General features: G+C 40.7%; 1 protein-coding gene across 1 annotated transcript; it reads left to right on the top strand.

The window, feature by feature from the left end:
• Positions 1 to 1,905: 1,905 nt before the first annotated feature.
• Positions 1,906 to 19,477, top strand: SNX3 (sorting nexin 3). Its single transcript, XM_066547135.1, has 4 exons — positions 1,906 to 2,161; positions 14,768 to 14,863; positions 15,241 to 15,365; positions 18,796 to 19,477. The coding sequence occupies exons 1-4, from the start codon at positions 2,000 to 2,002 to the stop codon at positions 18,899 to 18,901; spliced, it is 489 nt and encodes a 162-aa protein (XP_066403232.1). The 5' UTR covers positions 1,906 to 1,999; the 3' UTR covers positions 18,902 to 19,477.
• Positions 19,478 to 19,928: the final 451 nt, after the last annotated feature.

Here is a 19,928-nt window from a genome sequence, read left to right on the forward strand (position 1 = left end):
AGGCATCTTCCCCTTCATCTCCCAGGTTAGAGGAGTTGTATTTGACTTCAGTGGGAAAAACAGAGATGGGACACCTCATCAAATCACTGCAACCCCTTTATATACCCATGCTGTTGACAAGTGGGGACTAAAACAGTCACTCCCTGTAGCCTCCACAAGGCTCTCCACCACCAGTCATCCCTGACAGGAAAAGCAGACAGAATAGTGGCACTGAGAAGGTGTGGTGTGAGAAAAGCATTCAGCTTAAGCCTCACTCTTAATAGCTACCCAGCATGAGAACAAATTCTTTATTCATCACAGACACAGCAACTTCCCAAATGTACAGCACTGAACACTTTTTTGTTGCTTTGAACAGATAACGAAACCAGGCTTGGCCAGGAGACAGACAACGTATTGTAGTTAAGACAACACCAGTGCTCTGTTTCTTTTTCACATTTGCAGTCAGATGTGGCAGCATAGGTTGTGTAACAAACAAAAGCTTTTCCAGATGCATATGTCATCTCAGTAGAATTAATGAGTTTTTTCTGGCCTTGCAGCACGACCAGTTTAATAACTAGTATAACTCAGGTAAATCTCCCCTTCATTCCTGCTTTGTAAAACTCGTGTCAGCCTAATTTCTGTTTATAATTATAAAGTGAATAGTTGGCAGCTACTAGTGGAAGTAAGGAAGGTGCTCTAGTATGTGGGAGAAATAACACTGAAGGACTGATGACAAGGAAATTCACAGAAAAGTTACCAAGCAAATCACCCATGGTATACTGGTTATGGGGATGAACTATTTTTGAACTTTGGAATCATCTCTGCTTTCTGATTACCTTTTTATTAACACAGACAACAGCTAACTAAACTTGCCAGATGTTAACTTTGTGTCTCTCAGATGTGATTTGTGGGCAGCCTGCCATTTTACCTACTGCCTACACAGATTTTTGGAAAAAATATCACTAGTTTTCACACAGTCTCATTCAGCCTGGATAGTAAAGGAACATTACTAGAACTCTTTAATAAGAAAAGACAGAAGGAAAGTGATATATGCATCTAATTATTGGAGGCGTACTTTTAACAGGTATTTAAAAAGTCTGAAATCCTCCAAGATAATAGAAAAATTTAGAAGTAATAGCGGATTGATATAAATTCAATTCACTGACGTTCTAGGTAAATATTGCACTACTTTCAGAAATACTTCTTTTATCATGACATACCACTTACTTAATCAGATAATGAGAAATAAAGACCTTATGTCTTAGAAGGGGACAATTCTGTCAGCTCTGCTCCCTTTCTCTCACTCTCTTTCTTGCTCTCTCAAGTAATTTTAATAACTTACTCTGTAAACATTATTTTCCTTTCCTATCCTTTAAGAACTCTTTAGCTTTGCAAGCTATGAGAACAAAAAATCTGACCCCGTTGGTAATATTATTATTAAATGTGTATAATTTGTTAAAATTGCAGTAAGTTTTAAAAGGTTTCAGGCTACTACAAACAACAGCGTCACATCGATTGCAGCTTGAGTCAGTGACTTAAGACTTTGTTCTCAATATCAAAGCTTTTGGCGGGGATCTCCACCAGCCTACGTTTGCAGCGGGCTGATTCATTTTCCATAACACCTTGCATATAGAGCATTTCCCACCCAGTCTTTTCAATCCCCGAAGAATGAGGATGTGCTGGCAGAGCAGAACCACCCCCCACAACTCCCCCGCCTCCGCCACCCGCACCCGGCCGAAGGGGTGGGCGAGCCTGACAAATCAGCGCGCTCGGCCAGCGCGGCGCGCTCCCAGCGCCCGCTGGGACGTGTAGTTCAGAAGGCGGGAGGCCGCGCCAGGCATGAGCAAGCGGGGCCGCCCCCGAGAACTACATTACCCAGCGTGCCTTGCAGGCGCGGGCGGGCGGCGGGTGCGCGTTCCCAGTCGGTCAGCTGGGCGCAGGGCGGGCGGTCGGGCGGCGCGGGCGGTAGCGGCGCTCGGGGCTCGGTCGCTGGCTCAGGGGAGAAGGCGCCCGCTCCGCCATGGCCGAGACGATCGCAGACACCCGGCGGCTGATCAGCAAGCCGCAGAACCTCAACGACGCCTACGGGCCGCCCAGCAACTTCCTGGAGATCGACGTGGGCAACCCGCAGACGGTGGGGGTGGGCCGCGGCCGCTTCACCACCTACGAGATCCGCGTCAAGGTGAGCCGGCCCGGGAGCGGGGTGGCGGTGTCGGGCTCTCGTGTCGCCCGAGGCTGGCCGGGGTGGCGGTGACGGGCTGCCGCCGCCGTGTCCCTCAGGACCAGTGTCACGGCTGCTGCGGTGCGGGGCGCTGGGAGGCGGTGGCAGAGCCGCAGTGGACTCTCCATCCTCGGCCTGGGGTTGATAACTCTGTGACGGGCTCCTGGTAGCTAAGGCGGTGCAGCTCGTTTCAGATAACCAAAGGACAAGTGCTCTTTCGGCTCCGCTGTGTACAGCTTGTCCTCAGACTTGAAATACCGCTGTACTGTGAGCCATTGCTTGTCTGTCTCCAGGTAAATAGAGGAGAGCAAACTCTCCGCTCTCTGAGATGGGGTAATATGGGTAGATCTGCCCTGAGGAAGAGGTCAAGTTCAGGATTTCAGCGGCTTCAAAAAGTACATAGAGAAGGTGTAAATAAGTCTAGTGGGCACACGTGTTTAGATCAGAGCCAGCTGAAGTGATAAGGTGTCTGTGTGTGTGTGTGTGTGTAGGTATGGAGGAGGGCTTCCTGGTTTTTTTTTGTACTTGAAATAAAATTGTAGTGTTTAATAAATAGGGCTGTTTCTCACGATGTGCTGCTGTCAAATGCTTCTTATTAACACTAGAATCCTTCCTAGCTGGAAGGGCTGTGTTCAGTGACTTGCCCCAAAGGCTAGTAATCTCAAGCTTGAGAAAAGCTATGTGAAGTCATTACTGTGTTCCCTAGTCTTTCTGGTTTCATAGACAGGGCCCAGAGGAATGGTCAGAAAATGCAGTGTCTACAGCACAGTCCTTGCCTGTGTCTGGTAGGGCCTTGAGGCGGGGAACCCTTTTTGGTGTACATGGCTAGAAATAAGCTGTGTTGAGGAAGTTGGATACTTACAGATGGGGTTTTTTTATAGTTTGTAGTTGAGTCTTCTACCTTGTATAGCTTTGCTCTGTTATGACTGAGCTCTGTTATAATTTTTCTATGTTACATATGATTGAACCTGGTCAGTTGTTACAGTCAGTAATAAAAGGTGAAGCTTCATTGATTTCCTGCACACATTGTCTGCAATATGTGTTCTTCACAGCAGGGAAGGATACAGCTGAGGGCTGCTGCCTTGGTCACCGAAATTCACCAGACAAGACTTAACCTTGTGTAAATTTTCTGGTTTTAAAGGTCTAAGTCCCCAGCTTGGTGTAACCTTACTTGAAAAAGAAAAATCACCTGAAATGTAAAGCTGCTAGGGAGGATACTTCTTTATTTCTGATGCTTATAAATTGTCATATTCAGTAGCTATTTCTGTGTTTCAGGATGTGTCTATGGGGCAGGAAGAATAAACTAACATGCTTGGAGCCTATGTTTGGCCTCAGTGTGAAGTCAAACTAGAACTTGCAGATTTGTGTTGCATTGCACTGCCCTTATCAGAGCCCTAGCAATCCACTTAGAAGAAAGATGTAATTCTATCTTGCTGGAAAGTATTTGCACCTTAAGTTCCTGATGACATTTCTTTCCATGAGACTGAGCATTTGGAATGGTTGGATCCAGGGAAGATGATCCAAAAGGGACTGGGCCATGATATGGCCTTGGGAATTATGTCGAACTTCCTAAGTTCTTAATCAGAAAGGGAAGCAGAAAAACAGATTTTGAGACAGGTTAGTCTTAGCCCACCTGGTGTTAGGGGTAGAAAATTCTGGATTCCTGTTGTAATGAAGCCCAAGAATGATTTGAATAAATGTACACTGTGATAGTACTGTGACCTTCCTCTGTTCTTCCTCCCAGACTGACTGTCTTGTAAACATTGCATCCTCCACCCTCCTTGCTCACATCTCTACATGCTGGTATATGGGACTGTCTCCTGATCATTCCCTTTTCAGTTGTGCACTGCCATACACATAGTTCATAGCTGCCATCAACTGTAAATTTGAGTTTTATGTCTCTGTGTGCTGGAAGGCTACAGAGCAGGTAATACAAGTCATGCAGAATTATGTTCACTGTCTAAACTTGTATCAATTAACTGCTTCTCAGCAGAACATGGACCACGTTGCTAATACACAAATTTCAGCACAGAGGGAGAATTCAAGCATGGATTGCTGTGGTATTGTATTTGTGAAAGATAGGCCTAGTACCATAACCTGCTCATTGGAGTGTGGCTAACAATAGTCACCAGTGGTCTCTGTGGTTTAACAAGTGCCTGTGGTCACAGAAAGTAAGAAAGTAGCAGCTGATATGCAGTTTCCTTCAACAGTGCTGGCAGCAGCAGCAGAGCAAACCTGAGAAGATGGTGTGAGTTACCTGTGTCATATCTGGAGAGCTGTGTCTTCAAGTAACACCGGCAGTAAAACGTTAAGTGTGCAGAAATGGATGGCTTAAGTGCTGCCAAATTCTGGTGAAAGCTAAAGGACTGCAGCCTCATGTTACAGCTGGAGAGCATTCTAAGCCAGAAACATTGTCAGAGAGGACGCTGAAATTCAAGTTTGTGTTGAGACAATTACACTTGTACCATTGTCATGGTGTTTACAGACTCTGTAATTCTATCTTTGTCTGAATCTCAAAGCTTCACTTTTGGGGTTTTTCGGAAAGACTGAACTTGCCAGCTGACTCTTGAAGTGATATCTGATTAAAAGTATCTTGCAAAACATATGTGTGTGAAATACTGCAGAGTTTCCCCAAAACTTTTATTGGCAAGCTTTCTACTGGTACTGCAGTTGAAGCATGTCTGTTGTCTGGAAAGCAGCAAGTGGAACAACTTCATGCTTTAGTTCTTGTAATGCTGTACTCATCAAGTTCTGGTGGAAGTCAGAAAGCCTGATGGGGAACTCTGAAGTTTTGGGTAGACTGCTCAGCAGTACGCTGCTGCATAAGCAAGGCAGTAGTGGTTTGGAACTGAGGAAGGTTTGTCACAGTAAATGTCTCTGTGCAGGGTGGCTGTGTGCTGGGGTAGTTGAGTGGTGCTTTGACAAGCGTTTAAGGAGTCTTAAATGAGAGGAGTGTTGCAGGTAGACCCTATGCAGCACTTATAGCCAGGCAGCTTACTTCACAGATGGACAGTTGGCCAAAGTATTGACTTTCTGAGGCTGAGTCTGTGCATTAAATAACAGGCTGTTCTTGGCAAGCTGGACAAGGTGATGACAGAAAGCTTTCCACTGTAGCAGCCACTGTAAGGCACACAGTGTGGCAACGTGCCACTACAGTGCAGCCTAGCAATGAAAGTCAAACATCTTGTTTGGAAGTAAGTGATAGAAAGTGCCATCCTGCTGTGCTAAAATAGCAAATTTGCGTGGGTCATGTTTTCGAGAGGGTACTTGAGAATTTGCTTTCCATCAGCAGCATCAGGCAGAGCATTTGTACCATTCTGAGGTGTCCTTTGTGTGTGAAGGCTTAGGGTGAGCTAGACTGGGAATAATGCAGCACGGTATAAAGCTCTAATTGCTTTGTCTAGCGAAATAAAACTTGATAAAGTACTTACCTCATCTGAAGGTATCTAGATGATCACAATATGGTGATTGTGCAGCATTTAAAACTAACATAATCAACTAGACTGCCTGCTAAAGGAATACAGTAAACTACTTAATCGCCCTTTCCTCTTGAGGAAAAATGTGAACCAAAAGTCAGGTTCTCAGTGTAAATACCCCTGCATGCTGTTTCTCGTAAGTCCTTATTAGCTCTTCTTATCTTATAATTAAACCTTTTCACAGTGGGCTTGTTCAAGTCAACACTCTTGAATGAGGGCATGGGAATACCTTTAGTATTTATGGACTAAAAGCCAGTTCTCTCTCTGAATTTCAGGAAACAAACAGAACAAATTACAATTATCATATTAACATCCTACAGCATGTATTTAGTCCTCAGTCCAGTTCCAGGTATCATTTGTCTTCTACTGGAGTTGAGACATAGTTTTCTTGATAAGTGGGTCAAAAGGAAGGCCTTTGCTCAAGCAGATTCTGTGCAATAGCTTCAGTTGTTAAATCCTTTAAGGAGACAAGACTTAATCTTTACAAGCTGACTGATCCAGTGGCTGGTGTCACACGTCACAGCCATACACCCATTGTAAAGGCAGTGCCATAGGAGATAAGCACTTTGGTTAGAATACTGTCAACAATGCATATGGATATCCAGGAACTTGCTACATTTTAGGAAGTATCCCTTTGGCAACCCTGAGAATAGCTCAGTTGGTTAGTGCATGGTGCTAAATAACACTAGGCTTGTGGACTCAATCCCTGTATGGGCTCTTCTCTTAAGAGTTGGACTTCGTGATTTTTGTGGATCCCTTCGAACTCAGAATATTCAGTGTTCTGGAAATAAACTGTTAACACTATTCCATCTGGTTTTGTTTCTGTAGAAGTAAAAGTGACTTCTGTGCTGCCCATTTTGGTTGGGCTTATCACCTAGACTGAAGGGTTAAATCATCTGTTCATGGTTAGTGAGAACTTGCAGAGAAGTCATTGATATTCAAACTGACAGAAGTATAATAAAATACCTGTTACAGGAGCTATTAGTCCAAATAGTTAAAGAATTCTTTTTTTGTCAAACCAAAGCCAAACTAAAAGCCTTTGTCATCTTAGCTCTGTTCTTTAATGTTCAATGGCCTCTAATCAGTATTACTAAATTTGGCCCTAAGGTTTACCTTAGATTTTTGATATTCCATAGTGCAGTTGCTTGTCTTGTGGTGTAGAAAGGGAATGTCTTGCTGTGCTTCCATTGTGAAATGCCATAGTTGGGTGGTACTAGTGCTCTTTAGGGCAGCAGTCAGGTTTCCTACATGTTCTGCAGACCTGCAGAGGTGCTCGACTGTGTAGGTCCAGTGTGGGGAAGGAAATGAATACACAGGCTGTAAAGTGCCTGCAGTATTAGGAGCAGTATTGGTTTCCAGGGATTGGGGAAGTTTATCTGAGTACTGCTGAACTTGCATTGCTTGTGAAAGTCCTGTTCTCTCCTTAACGATTTTTTTCAAGACCTAGTTTGGATACAATATTGACATTTCAGCATGTTTATAGTGGACTGACTTGTGATTAACTGATTGTTGTCTGACTGCTGTGATCAAGTCAGAGTAAGACAGAAAATGAACTGAAAGTCAAACTTGCTCAGAAAGCACTTACCTTGTGCCATGTTTTGCAAAGTAGTGCTCTTGAATGTGTTTTGCAATGTTTTGTCCTTGAACAGTTCCAAATGTCCTGCCTTTCATGTTAGAAGCTGCAAATTCTTCCCCCACCACAAAAACAATCAAATCAGCCATTCCTGTAGTTGACTTCAGCATTGCACAGTTGAGTAGTTGAAGCTTGTGGTGGAGTCATGACTAAACACTGACTCAGTGGGGATGTGTTTATGGATGCATAATCAGCAGTAATTCTCTATTTCTCTACTACTACAAATCTTGCATAACACTGCAAGTCTGCCCTAACTATAGTAAATTGTGCTTTTAAAACCCATTCTAGACACTGCTACCAGTTAGGTATTCTCAGACTCCTCTACAAAGAATAAAAATGCAGTGATTCAGGTGAGCGTTTTTCTGTTCTACAGCCTGGGTACTGCATCTCACAAACATCTACTATTCCTTCAAGCAGTAATTCAGAAAAAGATAACTGGAAGGCTAAGAATTTCCAAGGACACTGATTAGGGAGACAGAGAAGTAGAATGGCTTGGATGAAAGAAACTTCCAAAGCAAGGAAAGTGGATTTACTCTTGAGCTGTTGTTTTTTTTTTCTGTAGAGGTTTGTAATTAAACTAGGTTCGAGAGGCTGGTCCAAAGGTTTGAACTAGTTTGGCATTGATATCTGTTACTGTGTAAGTAAAATAACCAAGTTTCTGAATGGTGCTTCTTATTAATATATTAGTTTAACTGATGACTTGCCCTCCTTTTATTTTAGAGCATACAGTGCAGTCATGTTTTAGGATTGCACTCTAGTACAGTGCAGAACAGACCAAATCAAATGGAACAATGACTAATCTTTATAGGACAGATGGCTGTAGTCCAGGTAGGCATGTGATGCCAGGGAGTTTTGATACGTGTTTATTTTTAGATGGCTTGCTGAAAAAGTGTCAGCTTGAACTTTAGAGCAGTCTGGTCTCTGCTGCTTTTCATCTGGGGAAATAAATGATGCAGCAGAAGTTTATGTCTTCTAACAGTAAGGGAAGTATTTTATTTAAAGTTTTTTCACTTGGTAAAGCAATGCAAGTTGCACTACTGGAGGCTGTTTTAACAAGTGCGTAATCCAAGTACCCTGTGGAGCTGTAACACTGAGTAAAGGGTCTGAAGTTGCTATTGTTGCTCTAACTTCTAACATAAAAAGGATGGATTTGTTTTTAACCTTCTAGTCAAAGTGTAAAAACAAATGTTCTACCAACTGAATATAGGTCCGTGGTTTGGTTATTTCTTTAGAATCAAATTCAAAATCTGTGTTATACCCCAGAAGATTCTCCTATATGACAGTATACTTTGTGTTGGCCACAAAACCGATTTGAAAGTATAACTATAAGCTAGTGTATAGCAACTTTACTCTAAAATCCAGAAGAAAATGAAACTATATATTAAGTGGTTTAGAGCCACCTCTAGACCTGTAAATAAAGCTTAGAGATTATTTCTATAGGCCTAAGCTGTAGCACCCTCTAAGTGTTAAGATATGCTACAAATTAATAAATAGGAGTTGGAAGCCTTTCTATAGCTTTTAGTGGCTACTTAGGAGTGTTGTGTTACTGTTCCAGTAAAACTGGAAATATGAAGAGAATTTTTTGCTACTTAGTAGACCCACTTTTAAGTTAGTTAACTTACTGCTTTTTTTCTTGTGTGTTTGAAGTATAGGGATGCTAGACAGTCTCTAGCTCACAAAGCATATTAAAAGTTTAGTTTTTGATAAAAAATTAGCAACTTCAGCAATTCACTGAATTTTTTTATTCCCATCTGACTATAGCTGATAATTATCAGTAATGATGCTAAAGCATCAACTTAATGTGATCCCTTTTCAGTCATTCCTAATGAGGAATGAGTAAGAACATTACAGTAGGTCAAATCAGAGCCATATGGCTGTTGCACCTTGAATTGTGTAAAAGTAGCAATCCTTTCTCTTTCAAATCAATATTTGGTATTTCACAGGAGGCTTTGACTTGCTAACCCCAATCTAGTTACTAGTTCTATCTGGGTGTTGTAAAAGTCTTTGTCCAAATGTGTCCTCAAAGCAGGCTCCAGTTTTTATTTTTGGCTTCTGAGCATGGAGCCTGAAGAATTAAGAATCACTAAGCAATCTCTTTTTCTTAGCTTACCCTATTCAGAGTCTTTTAACTGTGGCATGCCATAATTCAGCTGTTCATGATGTTGTTGAAGTTGTTCAGGTGATGATAGATGCTTTTTGGCAAAAATATGGGCATCCCTATGCTCATTTTTCAGAGAGCAACTCTGGACTCAAAGCACTGGATTTGGCAAAGGTTATGATAGTCTCTGTCATTATGTTGCTATTAGGACTTCACTGTCTTAGTGTTCAAGGTAGAAAATACCCTGGCCCCATAGCTCCAATACTGCAGAGTGGGAAGCTCAAAAGTTCATGGTATAGTTTAAGTCAGCATTGTTTAAAAGTTGCATGGTCAGATCTTTCAGTGTTCTCTTAACTTTAATATGACGTACCTTCAGTAGATCTGGACACCACATGGAGAAAAGGGGAGATAGATCTCTGTTTTGATGAAAAGGACTGAAACTTAGAAAAATAACAGTTTCTAGTCTGACATTTTGCAGTGGGGAAAGAGCTTTCCTTCAGTAATATACCCACCAAAAATCTAAACTTCTAGAAACTGAAGTTTAAAGCATGTTTTCCTTCTTTCTTGCTTTTCATAATTGTAGGAAATTGAGAGGTAGCTGCTTATGTTGAGTCGGGAAGGAAACAAACCTCTGGCAAGGTTTCTGCAATAACAGTGGACTACTGGAGCCAGTTTCTTGTACTAAAGGACAGCAGACTCTTATGTTAAGAAAATCATAATGCTTTTTTTATCCACTCTGAATGCTATTTACTGTGGTACCCCAGAGCTCTCTTTGACTGTAAATGTAGTCAAAGAGTGTAGGCTCTTGACAAAGATTACAGCTTGCATGAGACAGTCAAGATGCTTGAATTTTGCTTCTATGAGTCAAAGCCACAAACTTTTATCAAAAGTGAGCTGTGTGCTTTCTTTCACTCTATTTTAATGGAAATAGAGTTCTCTCAAGGCTACCATAACCTACTTGAAAAGATGACATCAAAGTAGGTGCTGTGGCAACAGTGCAGCTTTATTCTTAGTCTGTTAGGAGTGGGAGACATGGGCAATGCAGTGCTACTGCGGAGTGTTATGGTGGCAGATGAGGAAATCAGCCAAATTTACCTCCAACTATGCCGAGCAACAACATATGGGGAATTTGCTATTGTGGGGATGGACTGGACTGCAGTGTCACACAATCTTGTGGACTGTCAGCATGCTCTTTGAAGGAACCCAAATGCTATTTGCATTTGATTTATGTCTGGAAACAAATTTTTAGGAGCAAGTTTGACTATTTGCAAGACTTCCACTCAGTCTAAAAACTAAGACTTAAAAATATTTAGAATTATTTTATTAATTGAAACTAATTATAAACAAATAAATTAGTATAGTTTTCCTCCTGCATTTAAGGTAATTTGTTTACCAGAATGGCTACATTGATGACTGTATCTGAAGCTGAATGGACAGTTATGACTAGTACTCCAACTACGTGCATTCTGCTTGTGAAATTCTCTTCACTTGCATACAGAAACAATTTTTCAGCTTCTGACTGGGCATAGCTTGGGGAGTGACTGTTTAAGAGCTGGAAGACTGTTACCTGGTTATTTAAGCCACTGTCTTAGGATTGTCATTTGCTTCTGAGGTGAACTGGGAATCTCCTGAATTTAGAGTCAGGCTCAAAGTTGAATATGTTATGGTGACATAAATGAAGCTGAAGAAATGTTCTTACAGGGAACATGGACTTTGCCCTGAAGTCTGTTGGTACGGAACCACTGCTTTCCATTTCTGGTTTGTCAAGCACTAGCCAAATGACTGTAGAAAGTTTGTTTGGCATCTGAGTAGAGAAATGCAGGAGTGACTTAAGGATCTGAGTTTGTCACCTGTTGTTTAATTATGCAATGTAACTTGGCACCAATTTTGACAATATTTCTTCTGGTGTACTGGCTGGCCATTAACTGCCCCAGCAGAATACAGGCTGTTCGACAGTTGTCAGAGAAAGCCTCATGGTGTCTACATATAGTCCAATAAAGGGACAGTGCTACACAAAATCCATCTTGACTTTCTTTGGATTTTGGGCTCTGTGTGACTTCTGCAGAACTGGTTTGTTTGTCTTTCTGCAACAATGCTTTATCTGCAATTCTGACTAGTAATTTACAGTTGTCTAACATCTTGGGTGATGCATAATCCTTTCAGGTTGAGGGCTTGCATTCAAACTGCTAAGCAGCATGATTTTGGACTAAGAAGCTGTTGATGTTTTTTTTTTTCCAATCAATTTTATAATTATTGCACAGCTGAAGAAAGAATTTCTGCTGAAATTGTGCTGAAATTGTTTCAGGAATAAGCTGTGCTCCAGGGCTGTTCCATGTTTCATGCTGTCATGAGTTTTGTGACAGTAGACTTAGCAGATCAGCAGGCCGGAAAGTTGACACTATAATGCTGAATAAGCATGGGCAGAAATGCTCATAAAAATGAAACTAGCCTGACTTCAAGTTTTGTGCCTTACTCTGCTCTCTGTTCTAGCAGACAACCAAAGCATGGGAAGCGCTCAGAATAGCTGGTAGCACCTTAGTGACTGAACAAGGATAGCTCGACATAAAATGTCAAGCAGAGAATACATTTTTGATAGCCTGCATGGTCTTGAAATAACAGTTTAATAGAAAATGGAAGTTTCTGTTGGCTCTTCAGGATTGTCTCCTTCTACCAAATTCTTGTCCAGTGAAAGCCCATGCTTCAGAACATATCTGGCTTGCTTAATGAAAACTGTCTATCCATAGGAGATGGAGGCGGTAGGGCGTGCAGAAGTCCAGCCTACTGAAGCAAAGGGTGATCTGTTCAAACAGGGCAATAATCCTTAGTGATAAAGGCCCATACAGCAACTTCAGATGTGAATATAGCCTGAATTAAAAATAGGGACCTAAGATATAAATAGGTTAAGCGGTCTAAAACAGGACTCTCAAATTGCATTTTTAAATAGATCCTTCCTAACAGCTGCTTACCTTAGGAACACTGCTCTGTCAGTACTTACTTCTAGAGGAAGGAGAACTGCTGCAATTTCTGGGTTTAAAGAACATGAGGTTTAGAAATTGATCTCAGTAGATGGCTCTAGTTCGTATCCAGACCAGGTGAACATGTACTTTGTTTTGGAATATATTTGTCAAGTTGTGACTTGCAAGACACTTAATTTAGTCTATGCTTTTTGACATACTTTACAATCTGAATATTTATGGTACTTATGATGAAAATTTGAGAAGATTTTTCAGTTGACAGGGAAAGCAAAGAACTCTTGCTTTTTAGAAACAAAAACTCCTTTTCTCCTACTTGCTAGCTGAGCTAGCATGTCAAAAGTTGAAAAGGGAATGTAGAAGGTAAAGTGAGCTCAATGGCACTTCTACCCCCACATTGCACTTGTAAGCCTGATATGTTGTTTAGAGATTAACTTTATAGACTTCATGCCTAGAAGCATGAAAGAGTTCCTGAAGACCTGGGAACTTAAGTTTTTTAGCTGCTTTTATCCAATTCTAATCCCTTTTTTAGTAACTTGAGAGAGAAATTAATATTTTCTGCAGGTGAGAACCTATATGTTAAATATTTTAAAGGTCTTTCTACCAGAGACACTGACAAAGAGTTGATGTACTGTGTAATGGTGAACTTGGTTTAAAAAACAAAAGCTGAAATCAGAGGAGAATAATCCAGTACCTAACTTCTGGGTATCTCCTTCATGCATTCAGGGGAGCTTAGCTGTATTCACTCTTGAGTAGAGTATTCTTACCATCAAGACAAGAGTGTTTGTTTACAAAGCCTGACATCTGACATTAGTCTTAAATACAATTTTATTATTAGTCGCAAATACAGTCAACAATCTTTTACCTGGGAAAGAGAGCTTGAATACTTTCAAACATTTAGCAATAAGATAACAAAATATTGTTCTAAACGTTACCACCTGTAAATTATGAACTAACTTGCATGATGTGAAAGTACACAACTAACTTATCAAGTACTATTGTATGACTGGCTGGCAGCAGTACAATGACGCAAGTCATGGACCTGCCCAGTGCAGGAAAACATATCTGCAATTAAACCTGTTTTGAGCAGCCAAAAGTATTCCCTAGTCATAGCTTAAGCATAACTTGCTACAAATGATATTGCACAGGGGTATCTACTCAAACAGTGACCAGATCCTGAGTTAGGTGGCCTACAAGATAAAAACCAAAACAACAAAAAGTAGAAGGCAATAGCTGAGAATGACTGCTGTGCATCTGCCATCAGGAAAGCTGGAGGTAAGTGTAGTCCCAAATGAACATCAGCTTCCTAGAGTGCTTCTCAAGAGGCTTCTTTAAAAGTACACAAAGACTGTTATTGAATTTGTAGTCTGAGAACAGTAGGCATTATTCTGGGACTTCTGGTTGTGTATGGTAATTACAGGCTCATGCTCTTATTTTTAGGAGGTCATAACTCCTAGAAACAATTTTGTAGTGTTCTAGCCAGGATTTCATTAGGAGAGGATTCTCTCAGTGTGTATTTTTAAAATAATGTGTGAGTTGGATTGCAAAAGTGAGATAACACTGCACCACAAGAATGAACAGAAGTAATGTAGGCTCTCACACAAGTTAATATAAGGACTTGTAGCAGGGTCTTGTGCAGAATTATAACCTTGCTCCCATGTGATGTCCCTTTCAAGCGTATTGAGTTTGAGTGCTGCCTCCTAGCCTTGTTCAGCAAAGCTCTACCTAGTCATGCTCTGCTTGGTTTAACTCTGTAGTCAAACAGTCTGATCTCCTCAGAACTGAATGTTGTAAGGCGTCTCAGCCTTGTTGGCTTCTCTGTAGCTACCCAAACTTGGCAGCTTGTGCTATCAAATCTTCATCAGTCCTGAATGGATTCACTGTAAGACTTACAGGTTTTGCTTTTGAAGATGCTGGAGGCCATGTTGTATCAGGAAGTAGAAAAGTACAGGAAGTTTTGTTAATGCCCTATGCTGATATTTGAATGCAGTAAGAGAAACTTGTGTGGAATAAGAATTTCTTCCCCCTTCCCACCTCCAATTTTGTATGTATTGGGAATTCAGCTCCTGAGACAGTAAGAACAGCAGATGCTTCTGCAACCTTAGAAACATCTCAAGTGGCCAGAAGGTCAGATATTCTGCTTGGTGATATGATGACAGAATACCAGTAATTGGGATACCATATAAATGAGGCTCATAACTATGGAGTTCAAGGCACAGCTTACTCATGTAGCTTAGAGCCTTATCTCTATTTCTGTATCTTGAATGTTTCTCAGTACTACTGTTGTTGCTTAAATGGAACTACTGTGTAACTTAACAGCTTGGTTCTTGTTTCTGCTCATCAGAACTTCTAATCTGTCTAATCAATAGCTTATGTTCCTGTTTTTAGACAAATCTACCTATCTTCAAACTGAAAGAATCTACAGTCAGAAGAAGATATAGTGACTTTGAATGGCTAAGAAATGAACTAGAAAGAGAAAGCAAGGTGAGTAAAGTGAAAAGTAAATACAAGTCTTCAGAGACATACAAAGAGTCATGATGCTGAAAAGTTTTCATTTTGTTATAAAGCATGTATCGTATAAAGCAGATACTGTGGTTGAAATTGCCCAGAAATAAACCAGTGTGTCAGTCTTTTTATCAAGCCTCAGTGCTGCACTGCCAGAGGCTTTTTGTTTTAATAGTTTTGAGTAATTTCAGAGATAAACTACTTAATTTGAACTTATCTGTGTGGGCAGGTACTGTTCTTCTCTGCTCATGTTTTATTACTTCACTAGAAATGTGGTGAGTTGGGTCTTCCAAGAGGAAGAGGTGGATGAACTTGCTTACAGGCTGCACTTAAGGACACTTGTGTAAATCTTTCAGGTTGTGGTACCACCTCTACCAGGAAAAGCTCTTCTCCGCCAGCTCCCCTTCCGAGGAGATGATGGTATATTTGATGATTCCTTTATAGAGGAAAGGAAGCAGGCTCTTGAACAATTCATAAACAAGTAAGTGTTGGATCTAGTTATTTAGAGACAAACCTGGAGCTCAGCCCTGGAAAACTGAATTGAAGCTACTAATCCTCCTAAGGATGGTAACTGCACTAGGTTCAGAATATTAACTTTCACATAATCTTGCAGTAGGAGATACTAACATTACTCATCCCATGCTTAGTTTGGGTATCTTAGTGCTTACCTGAACAGCTGAAATGACTGTTAGTGTTGTTGTTAATTTATGCAAATTGCTACTAAAATTAGTGTTCAAAATAATTCTACTTTATAATTTCTGGAAAGATATCTTCCAACTGGGTGAACAGTAGACTTACAGTGGACTTAGAGCAGTTTACTTTGATTGCAGATGTGAGGTATTATCAGTTTGTGTGATGATGCATATTTTCTCTAATCATCTTGAGAATCTTTCTGAAGATTCTGAAGTAAAAACTACTTGAGGTATGCACACATGGTTTGAAATAGTCACTGTGGATTTTGTCCCTGCCTTTCAAAAGGTGAGCAGAAATTACAGTAACAAAGTCTTTTGATTCTTTTTCCACCATCTGACACTACTAACCACTGTCTGTACACTGACCTGAGTAGCTGGTTTAGTCTCTTTAACAGTGTAGATCCAAACAGTGGGTAAGGAGTGTTGTCAATTAACCAACTCTTCTGGTTAATGCTGTTCAGACCAACTGGATTTGGGACTGCTCCCTTGGGGAGTTGAAGCCTGTCAGTTCCCCTGGCATTCTAATCTTGTTCAAATAGTGATGCTGTTTAACAGGAACAGAGGATGCCTGTGAGTTATGCCAGAACTTACAAAAATGTGCTTGTCAGTTACTGTTAGTTCAGGCATGTGTCTTGGAGGTGCAAGTGACTGGTTCACTAAAACTGTCTGTCCTGTACAAGTCAGTGTGACCATATGAAATCTATGAAATTTTTCTTCACAAAGGTGCTTCTTAATTCATTTTAGAATGGTTCTGAACTGGTAAAATGCTTCAGACTGCTCTTTTTGCTGTTCAAAGACAAGTGGAGTGAACTTCCAAGACATCCAGTAGTAAGATGGAATATGTTTGGGTTTGCTGTAAAATAAAGGCAGTCATGGCTGTAAAGTACAACCTTTATCCATGCAGACTTGGAACTCTATCTTAAATGGAGAAAAAGTGCACTCACTGAAAGTTTTGTATGCTGAGTCTAGCAATATGCATGGATGAAGACGGTGTTCTGAAGCAGCTGATGTGAATCAGTCATCTTGCCCTGTCTCTCTGAAAAACTCTGTATAGCTGACAGAAATGGAATGGCCAGTTTATCAGTATCCATTTTTCAGTCTTGCTGCAAGTAATAAATTGATTTTGTGGAAGTGTAAAACTTATTGATTATTTTTTACTCCTTTGAAACATAAACAGTGATTAATGTAGATATTGATGTAGTGGCAGAGTTGAGTACATCTGGAATAAAGCTTTTCAGGCACAAATCATAGCCATTTAACTCATCAGTATATTATAATGGCATGACCAACTCATTAGGTAAATATTACTAAAGTTTTGAACCGTGTAGAAGCTTTAAGGCTTCTGCCAAGTACTCTAGGCACAGGTGAATTTATACCTGATGGTTCTTTGCATAGTATATTCACATTATTGCATAATCCAAGTTGATCTTTGCTTCCGGAATTAGAGTGCCTCAGATAACTGATACCACTGGAACAAAAAAAATCTTGGTGCACCGATGCTAGTTCTTAATATTCAGGAGTGTGAGATGGATGTTATGGAGAAGCTTTGTCCCTCTAAATGTAAAATCTGAATCACAAGAGTGCAGCTTGAGTCAGTTCTCTTGGGCCAGTTTGCTGGCAGCACTATCAATACTACATACAGTGACATTCACAAGGGTGGTTATGCCTCAACACTTGTCTGTCTCAACCTGACTTTGAAATAGATGAAAATTCTTCAAGTAGCAGCTGCTATATGTAAGGGTTACCTTGGTGAAAAATATTGAGGGAAAGCCAATGCAGAGTAAGGTATTCCTGTGAAACCAAAAGCTGAATCAGAGATCAAATCTAGTCTTGCAATTCAGCCACCGATTTTCAACCCTTCCTGAAAGGAAGAAGGAATTTACTGCTGCCTCATCCTCTCCTATATCTTTTCCTTGAAGTTTGACATCAGTAACTTCATTCTGATGGGGTAAGAAACTCAAACTAGTTACTCTAGACTGTCATCCTTATGAACTAGTTCTTGAGACTGCTGGCCTTTTTCTAGAACCTGGCAAGATGGATACGTTTTTAAAACTGCTCTTGAAATAATCCATCAATACTGAATAGGAGGGCTCAGCTTCCTCATTATAGGTTACCCTTAATGACAAGTGAGTATGTTCTGTGATGAAATAAACACTAATAGATAAATTTGAAGATGCACAGAAGTGCTTGGAAGTGGTGCTGAGCCACTGGAGCTGAATATATTTTGCATGTGTTCAGCCAGATGAGTAGAAATGTTCTGACAGATATGGAGGCCACAAGGCTTACAAAAGCTGCCCTTGGGACTGTGGTGGACTTTTCTCTCCTAAGAACAAGCCTGTCTTGATTGACCAACTGGATGTAGTTTTTTTCAAACCAAACTGCATTAGATATTCATGTCCATAAATGATGAACTTTCAGCTATCTGATTCTTTTGGATTTTTACCTGCATGGTAAAAATCGTATTTTAAGGGTTCAAGTGCAGTACCTTGTGATTTTCTTCCAAGTTTGTGAGTGTCTCCTAATTAAATTTCAGCTCCTTTACAGTTAAAAGGATGGTTTTTCAGCTTAAATTAAATTTACAGTAGAGATCTGGTGTCCCCTAGAACAGGCAAGTTGTGTCTCCTGTGTTTGCAAGCTACCACATGTGCAATGAGCAGAAGGGCCAGTAGCCCCTGGCTGTGTGTAGTGTTGCCCATCCAGGCCAGGACATTGGTTAGGGTCCAGTCTCTGTCTGGAGCAGTGCCTGAGCCTTTGGAAAACCTTCACACCCCCTGCTGGAGCCAGGCTTCAGCTCTGCTGTGATGAGCTGCTGCTCAGTGACGCTGAAAATGGAGGAGATAAGTGGCCTTTAAAAGGGTGTCCCATGGCAAAGGTGTTAAGACCTTTTTAAAAAAAAAATCCTCTTGCCTTTCTTAGCTCTAGATTTCCTGATGCTAGAATAAGCACTTACTTGGATAGTCCCATCAATTGCAGGTGACAGATGATGTAAGGTGCTTCCACGGCATCAGAGGTAGCTCAGGGTTCCTATGGACTAACTTCATCTGGGGAAGTGTGATAAATCTTGCTACTAGACAGCATTCTAGTTGCCAACAGTGAAGTGAAAGTGGGATCTGTGCCCAAGTGCAGAACAATAGGTTATTGGTACAAACCTTGATCTGCAGGATAGCGGCAAGTAGGCTCAATTGGGTCACACTAATTCTTGGTTTTTTTTCTCTCCAGGGTTGCAGGCCACCCACTGGCACAGAATGAGCGTTGTCTTCACATGTTCTTACAAGATGAAGTAATAGATAAAAACTACACACCATCCAAAATAAGGCATACTTGAATTTTAAAAGCATCTTCTCAAATATTAGTGGTTCTTATGCTTGGTTTTAAGAGGTTGTAGTTTGTCTTAGCATGCTGAGGATGAACAGGCACGAAGTCTCCACTAACACCAGTACACTGCTTGGTCTTTGCATATGCTTTATAGCATTTAAGAACTCACTTGTCTTCTAGCTAAATCCCTCTGAATCCTTGATTTAAGAGTATTATACTATGAAACCATCCACCCCTTGCAATGTCTCACAAACCTTTCCACTATTATTTGCAATGACTTAACAATGTTTACTGACTTGGCCTTACTTGAACTTTCACAACTGTAGTGTCACGTGTTCACTTGTATTTGACTAAACTGCTATGCTGTTTCTGAGGTAGTCACCTGTCTGAATGTCTGTAGAAAGACTGCTTTATTTCTGATATCCTGTATGAGAAACACTTATGCAATTGTCTTCAAGCTTGTAAAACACTTTATACTGAAGTAATGAGGGAATTATCTTTATATTCTGTAAGAGGAAAAATATGAATTTATATACTAAAGTAACTTGTCTAAAGTTTTGAAATAAAAGTGAAAATGTACTTCAAATGTTTTGTCACTCTTGACCTTGAGTGTGGAGTGTCTCATGCTTTCTGAGGAGGAGGGGTTGACTATGCTAAGTGAACTAGTGTCACAGCTTCACTGTGATGCTCTTCCACAGTGTGGTTGTGTATTACTAACAGCCAGCACTAAATACCCTTAGATACTGGCACCTGCTCTGGAAGTGTTAAAGAGCACATAAAGGTATAAAAGGCTGTTCCTGTGTTGTGGAACCAAAGCTGGAATACCACTCGTGAGAAGCAATCAACAGATCTGTGACTTTAGTAACTTTGGGAAAAGGGTACCTTTCTGCCTGGCATGAGAAGCATCAATCCAGCTTCAACTAGGTAGTGAAAACTATGCCATCCTATAGAAAAAGGAATGTTTACATAATTTATATTATGACATCATTCCTAGTTTAAAATAGCTCTGCTCTACAAATAGACTTAGGAACATAAAG

Source organism: Molothrus aeneus, chromosome 3, assembly GCF_037042795.1.
Source record: "Molothrus aeneus isolate 106 chromosome 3, BPBGC_Maene_1.0, whole genome shotgun sequence".
Taxonomy (NCBI): Eukaryota; Metazoa; Chordata; class Aves; order Passeriformes; family Icteridae; genus Molothrus; species Molothrus aeneus.

Excerpts from the sequence above, each read along its gene's own strand:
- SNX3 (XM_066547135.1), top strand. The coding sequence starts at position 2,000 with ATGGCCGAGACGATCGCAGACACCCGGCGGCTGATCAGCAAGCCGCAG. Across the intron at positions 14,864-15,240 it reads AACTAGAAAGAGAAAGCAAG|GTTGTGGTACCACCTCTACC; the intron begins GTGAGTAAAGTG and ends TAAATCTTTCAG. Across the intron at positions 15,366-18,795 it reads CTTGAACAATTCATAAACAA|GGTTGCAGGCCACCCACTGG; the intron begins GTAAGTGTTGGA and ends TTTTCTCTCCAG.